Source organism: Micropterus dolomieu, linkage group LG05 (genome assembly GCF_021292245.1).
Source record: "Micropterus dolomieu isolate WLL.071019.BEF.003 ecotype Adirondacks linkage group LG05, ASM2129224v1, whole genome shotgun sequence".
Lineage (NCBI taxonomy): Eukaryota > Metazoa > Chordata > Actinopteri > Centrarchiformes > Centrarchidae > Micropterus > Micropterus dolomieu.
Window position 1 is genome coordinate 6497481 of NC_060154.1, and position 8045 is coordinate 6505525.

Sequence of the window (8045 nt, forward strand, 5' to 3'; positions counted from 1 at the left end):
GCTTCACTGCTGTGGGTGACATATAGTATGGACAATTTATGAAATCTAGCATACACACTTCTCATTATTGTGCCCTGTAAGAATTGTGATGATCATTACCGTAACAGGTAATCTTTACCTTTAAGTTTATGACGTACAGATATATGGGCTACCTATGTCCTGTGTTTAGTACTGAGAGATAAATGTGTAAGCGTGTACGTCAAGCATGGAACTAAAAAAGAAAATCAAATTTCGATCACTTATCTTCTCGTTTCTCTTTCTTTCCCTCAGGGTGGTAAAATCCCAGTGCGATGGACGGCTCCGGAGGCGATCGCCTACAGGAAGTTCACGTCGGCTTCAGATGTCTGGAGTTATGGGATCGTCACCTGGGAGGTGATGGCATATGGAGAGAGGCCTTACTGGGACATGAGCAACCAAGATGTGAGTTACTGCATGCTTGTGTGTGTGTGTGTGTGTGTGTGAGAGAGAGAGAGAGAGAGAGAGAGAGAGAGAGAGAGAGAGAGAAATAGACAAGAGGCTTTCTCTTGTTCTTTTGTGTTCTCACTGATGTCTGTGACTGCATAAGATTGTGTACGTTTACCAATTTTTTTGTTGCACACTGTCTTTCTGGAGTGTGTGTGTTTGTGCGTGTGTGTGAGAGAGAGAGAGAGTGTGTGGGTTGGGGGTGTGCTTGTTTGTTTCCTTTGCCATCTCTCACAGCAAGGTGTCTGCATGTCTAGGAAAAAACATGGAAAATGAGGACATCAATTTAAGTGTCACAGAAATGTTTGTTCCCTGAAACATCAGACCAAAAGGCATCAGAATTTTGTTTTCCTGCTGATCTTTTCTTCTGGGAATATTTTATTGTTGTGACAACTTTATTCCAATTACCTTCACAGTATGATCAATTTGCTACAGCATTTATATACCTTATTTTTTTCTTTGTTCTGGCATCACAAATATGTTATTAAGTGGTTTAAGGTTACACGTGTCCTTGTTTTTTAGGCTGGCAATATTTTAATAAGAAGTGCACAGATGAATGCTGTTCTGTGTTAAAATGTATTGTAAAAAATACTGTCTCATCCGAGTATTTCATTTTACTGTTTAAACCTAAACTGGATCACGTCGTACAGTACATGAAAAAGGAGGTTCCAGAAGATCGGATTGCTGACATTTTTATTTTTAGGTATCTTTTCCGAGAAGAAATGTGATACACAGATTATAGCGAGTTTTGGCACTAAAACCCACTTCAAAGCACTGAGGCTCTAAATCCCAATTCTTGCTTTCTGAAACTATATATCTAATGACTGTGACACAGAGGAGCCTTTACAAGATTCCTCTTTGCCTTGAGTTTAAACTTTAAATTTGGTTTCTGTGGAAAATCTTCCAAAACATTGCTAAATGGCTTCAGTTGTGTTGAGTTTTTCCAATTTGGTTAGCTGTCCCACTGATGAAGAGCCCCTTCCAACTTATAATAGACACATATTTTCAACTAACAAAACAAAATCATTGCCAAATGTTTTTCAGCAGAGAATACTTTCCCTGTCTAACATCTACATCACTGTAACCATCCTTTCCCCCTTGTTTCACACTTTCCCCCCTGCCTCTTACTTCCCCCCTGCTGTCTCTCCTCACCTCCTGTCTTGCAGCCTCACCCCTCCTTCCCCTATGGTTACTCCTGAGCAATATAAGCAGCCTATGCAGCAGTAATGACAGAGACAGTTTTATAATGGCAGTGACAGTGTATAATGATGGGGAAAATGTGTGTTTCCACCATAGCTAACGAGGGGTCTGCCGGGGCATTAACTATGCATGAACCTCACACCCTAAACTCACACATACTACATACACACAGCTTAACCATACACATGCATGCAGGCAGACATGCATGAAGGCACACACACATACACACATTATTTCAAAGAACATGAAACGGTGAAATTGTCAGCGGAGCCACCACAGGTGCTGTGTTCGACATGAATTAATCATGCAAGAGACCTGTGATGTTTTACTGCACTCGCTGCTATTTTGATTGACAGCGGTGCTTAGAAAGAATTTATGTGGCACAAAGCTTAAAAAGTGTGTTGAGGTCACGTAGAGTTCAGTGAGTGAACAGACAAATACCCAGCACTAAATTTACAGTAGTAGAAGCACCGCATTCCCTCAGCTCGCCGTTAGGTAGGCTTGCAAGTACACTAACAAGTGACATAGGCTTGTAACTGTGCTGATGTGTTATTTCAATGAATTTTATGGCACTCCTGCTTTGGCAAAGGCACAAGCCAGCATTAAAATGTGAACAAAAATGTAGCTGCAGCACCAAAACTGAAGACACAGTGCAACGGCAAGGTTTGGACTCCAAAGCTCGAATCACAAGCAGAACAGGTGCAGTTAAAACAGCATTTACTAGGTCAACGATCAAAGCTAGGAGAGGCAAGGGGGTATAAGCTGGCAGGCAAAAGTCCAGAAACGGGCAGAGATCATAAAAAAAAGCAGGCAGGAAAAAAAGACAAAAGAATGGAACGCTTTGGCCGGAAGGCACAATAGAAAATCTGGCTGAGTGCTGAGGCTACTGAGGTAAACTATGGAAGCTAATGAGGGAGTAAGGAGCAGGTGTGCAGGTGGATGTGGAGGTCAAGCGATGGGGAATGGTATTGGAAACACATTGAGTATAACTGAGGGGAATGGCAGGGTATGAAATGACAGAGACTGTTAGTGACTGGCAGAACAATGACATTTGACTAACTCCAAACAACAGATACCATACAGTAATGACAAAACAATAGCACATGGCAATAATGAAGTGAAACATAAATATTTGAATAATAGGTAGTACATTTTTAAAGAAGGCACCTAATTTACCAAAGTGCTTTGGTTTATCTGACTTTAATAACAGACTTAATTTGAAGGAATAGTTTAACACTTTGGGGATTATGATTATTATTATTATAATTATGATTATTTGCTGAGACTTAGACCAACAGCCGCTTAGCTTAGCTTAGCAAAAATACTTCCAATGTAACTACCTACCTGCATCTCTAAAGCTCACAAATTAACATGTTATATCATTTGTTTAATACGTACAAAAAGAACAACAACTGTGGTTTGATGAGGTGTTATGTGCGAACCTATTTCTTGGCTGGGTGCAGCGATTTCCTGGAGTTTTCATGTGATGATCAGTCTTCAGTGGTCTAAATTACAGAGAGCGCGATCTTCTCATCTAACTCTATAAGTGAATTGCCCAAATTGTCAGACACTTAGAGAGTAGGGGTGGGAATCACCAGAGGCCCCACGATACGATATTATCACGATATTTATGTTGCGATTCGATTTTATTGCGATTTGAAATATATTGAGATATATTACAATTTATTACCTTTTTCCAAATTCCAATTAGGTCCTTAAAGTCAAACTTTGTCAACATCTGTCTATCTAAAAAGATACATTTCTCTGTTTGTTCATATCACTTTCTCAGTACTCTATATGGTCCTGTTAAGTTTTCTAGTGGACTAAAAAAGAAATAGACTTTATTATTCTAGTACCAAAAAGTTAAAAGTCCCATCTGCAATTTATATAATAAAATATCGATACTTGGCGTCCGTGTATCGATACAGTATTGCCATGGCAAATATCAAGATACACACACACACACACACACACCTCCATTCTACTCACTTAATGGGATCAATGTTAGTTAGCTAGCTTGATGTTGAATTTTTTTTATTCTTATTCTTCTTTGGCGTTTTATTGCGGTTGGCATTACCGCCACCTACTGGATTAAACAGTGCAAAATATTTACAATATCCACCCAAAGTGATTCCATTCACAGTCCGTCTAGTTATATTCAAGTTATTATATTATTATATTGGACGTCGGTTCATTTTAGGCCTTCTGTGTCATATCCCACTGCAGGGGTCGGGGTCATTGCTCTTTGATGTGCATGCCTCAGGCACATGTATATGTAGATGAAAAGCCAAGTCAATAATTGTGGTCAGATCAGTGTGATCAGAACATTTGCCAACTTCCAGACATGATAGCCTTAATTTTGACCAAACCTAACCATGTACTGGGGAGTCTTCCCCCCAGAATCTCAGCAAATTCTTAGCATTAAACAATTAATTTCCTGAATTCTGGTGAAAATTTCTGCACCAATTCTTTCCTTTTCTGCATTAATAGGAAATTAATTTCTGCATTAAGGAAATGTTTTTTATCTAGGCTACGTCAACGGAAACACAAAACTCAGGCAGCAGGTGACTTTTTCTTTCATGATTTAGTGTTGTGTCTTTGTTTGGGGAACTTCCTCTTTAAATGTGGCACCCTTTCACTTCAAAGATAAATTAATTCATTTTAATGCAAAACGTTTTGCATCTATCCCACATATCTGTGTAATCTGATATCTCCAGAAAGATTTTTATGTGAATAACGTTGTCATTTAATCACAATTCATAATATTTTTCAAAATCACCCCGCCCTATAATCTGCTGTCCATTACTTGCTCTGCTGATATGATAGAATTCCAGACAGACAGACACAGAACCCGTTTTTGGACAGTATAGATGAGACCTGTGCAAAACGAAACTAACTGAAAACACTTAACCACAAATCCTGACATGTTAAGTTCAGCAGGTCTGTGCAGCTCACATTCCCAACAGAGCAAGGCTGTGCTTCAGATTCTACATTTTTATATTGCAAAACTCGACCAGCTATGTTACCCGATCACAAATTGTCTGCCACTCACTGCACAAGAGCGGGTTCGCTTGATTCCTGTCACAGCGTCCGCCTGTGTCGCATCAGCTGGGTGGAGTATAATCGTGCCAAGTCGACGCTATCAGTTATATGCTACATTAGTTTTTCCAATGCGTCAGAAAATTGATGTATGGGGCGTGTGTAAAGTGTCAACTGCGTGAGTCTCACGCTTAATGCGTGACAGTTGGCAGCTCTGGTTGAGAACCATTGGTTTACATGAATAAAGTTTGTCATGTCAATTGTGATTATAAAACAAAATGTCTAATACAAACACTCTGAATATATCCGCAACTTATAAAGCCAAAAAGTACTCATCGGGCCTCTAAAGAATAAAGTGTGTGTTACAAGATGATAGTAACTGGATATTTGATGTGGTAAAATAGCTGAAAGATTATCAGAAGGCTTTACAAATACAGAACGTGTTCGTTTATTTGAGCCATTAGGTTAGACAACAATGTGGGTTTTAAACATTACAACCATTATAATTAAGTTGGGGAGACATTTCGTAGATCATTTTCACATCCCTGGCACAGGGGGCAGAATAATTTGAGAAAGCACTTGATATTTCCTTTGTTTGATCATTTTATTTTGGGGTGGCAAGCCAGCTAGTTACTCTTTCAGTCAAAGGAGATTTGAATCCTGTGATGTTCAGGATAATTACAATCTGCACCCAAAGATATGCTGCCATATTTAGCAAAACCTCTCTGCAATACAAAATTCCTGCCTAAAAGTTTTCACAGAAAGATACTTATCTTTCTCAATTCCTGCCCTGGCATAATGAAATCAGAAGCTCCTCTTGTAAAACTACCTGCCTTGACATCAGAGACTGTAGCAGACATTACTGCTGCCTAGCGATGAATATCGGGCTATACTGAGCGACTGCACACTGTGTCAGGATAAAGTTCTCAAATGGAAATTGAATCCTCTTAGCTAATCCAAGTTTTAATTTTTTTCTGTGGTTTTAAATAAAGCTGAATAAGGCAGGAGTTTTCCATAAAAATACACCTGTCTTTTCATCCAAAATCACAAAGGAGCTGTAACAGAGAAGACTATCCCATCCCCGTTGAACTATTTTTTGCCAACAGCAAGCACAAATCAAAACTTGAGAGCAAAATATAAAGTGTCACCTAAACAGCAGCAAGACAGCTGGACTCAACTTTGGATATTTCTGCCTCTTTCATCCCTTTGATATCCTCAGCATCATAGACCAGCACCCTGCAGTTTGCAATTTACTGATGTCATATCATAATATTACATTTCTTTCAAAAGATTTTCTCCCCTCTGTCATTTATATCTCCCATTTCTCTTACTAGAGAAGTGGGCTTGGTTGATTTTTCTAGCCACATCGGGGAAGCAGAACAAGCTATAACACAACACTGACATATTATCATAAAGTTGATGTAATAAATGTGGTAGATATTCAGCAGATGCAAAGCAACATTGGCATTTGTTTGGAGTCTTGTGTCTGACATCCTGTAAGTCCAACAATTACTGTATTTGTAGCTCTATTTTGGTCTCCACCAACTCCTGAGGGAAATAACCAGCTAGTTGGTAACGTTTATGCCAAATGAATAAGCGGAAAGATGCTGAAAGCCTCTGTAGAGCTGATCATTTATTTTTTATGGACCAGTGTGTAGAATTTAGTTCCATCTAGCAGTGAGCAACTGGATAACGCACGATTTCCAAGTGTGTAGGAAAACTAGGGTGGCTGCGAAACTTGCGAAACATGCAAAAGGCCCGCTCTGTGTGGCTTGTCTGTTCTGGGCTACTGTAGAAACATGGTGGTTCAACTTGGCGGACTCCTTAGAAGACGACCTCCCTCTATAGATATAAAATAAAAGGCTCATGCAAATGTAAAAAAACCCACAACAATTCTTATTTTCATTCATAATGACTAAAACATACCTATGAATATTATATTCCATTTCTGCCAATAGATCCTCCTAAATGTTACACACTGGACTTTTAGGACCCAGCTGATATTTCTCTCTGAGTTTGTCACTACGAGTCTAACGTTGCTCGTCAAACAGTCATTTGACCCATTGTGAATGTAAAGATACTGATTATAGCAACTTTAATCTCTTAGACTGAAATATAATACAGATAAGTGATTTTTCACTATTTATAACCATCTGTGTCCATTTGTCTCTGTCCTTCCTTCTCTCACTGTGTCCCAGGTGATAAATGCCATCGAGCAGGACTTCAGGCTGCCAGCCCCAATGGACTGTCCAGTAGTGCTGCACCAGCTGATGCTGGACTGCTGGCAAAAAGACAGAAACGCACGGCCAAAGTTCCCCGATATTGTCAGCATGTTGGACAAAATGATACGCAACCCTGCATCTCTCAAAGCCGGCACCAACAATGTCGCCCCTGGGTGAGGCGAGATGCAAACTGATTGACATACACAAACACTCTTCCTGTGTGTTCTGTAACAAACTGTTTCTCTCTCTTGTCTATTGTATCCACTGTCTCCAGTCCTTCTCATCATCCTTTGTTAGACCGTGGAGCTCCGGACCTGAGCAGGGTGAGCTCTGTGGAAGACTGGCTGGCTGCACTGAAGATGACCCAATACCGAGACTCCTTCATGGGCTCAGGCTTCACTTCTTTGCCGCTCATCACACAAATCACAGCAGAGTATGTCTACCCATTTAACTGCCTCTCTCTTTTTGTCTTTGAGACGCTGTCTGTCTCGCACTGCTCACCCGCCAAGTCTGTGTCTTGTTAGTTGGACAACTGACAGAGCGGCTGGTTGGCTGACTGCTGGTGCATGTGTACGCCTGTCTGTTTCTCTGAACAATCTCCCAGGCTTACTCATATCCATACTTTCTTCCTATTTGTCATTGTAGAAAATGCTTTGATTACAATTACAGCACATTAATATATCTATGTCACATTAATTGTGATAAACTGTAATTGCTGTTAACAATTTGAACCACTGTCAAAACAATAAGAAGCCTCATTACTCTGGTATTGGTGATGCTGTTCTTTCAACAAAGCCTGCAATTCCTACAAACCCTAGCTTTCGTGTAGCTATGTCACATACCACGCATACTTGGTGTTTCTGCTCGTGGTTTGGTCTCTTTTAGTCTTCTGCAGAATGTTGGAGGTCAGATTTTTAATCAGCATTTCCTTTCACCATCTGCCATTGTGAGAAATTCTGGAAGTCTTAGCTTTATTTTCTTAATATAATATACTGAAGGAATGCATTTTGTTGTTAGGCCCTGTACGCTGCACTGAGGCTCAGACATAGAGGATGGATTTCACCACATGGATTGATGAAGTTTACATACATAGTACCAGTGCGGAGACAGCAGATAGGGTCA

At 40.0% G+C, this 8045-nt stretch overlaps 1 protein-coding gene across 12 annotated transcripts in view; it reads left to right on the forward strand.

The window, feature by feature from the left end:
- LOC123970727 (ephrin type-B receptor 1-like) overlaps nt 1-8045 on the forward strand; it is a 102418-nt gene that overhangs the window by 91026 nt on the left and 3347 nt on the right. For all 12 annotated transcript variants that reach the window (XM_046048951.1, XM_046048959.1, XM_046048957.1 and 9 more), the window contains 3 exons: nt 271-420; nt 6900-7096; nt 7198-7356. In XM_046048951.1, the coding sequence (XP_045904907.1) occupies nt 271-420; nt 6900-7096; nt 7198-7356 (506 nt within the window). The remainder of the gene's footprint in view (nt 1-270; nt 421-6899; nt 7097-7197; nt 7357-8045) is intronic.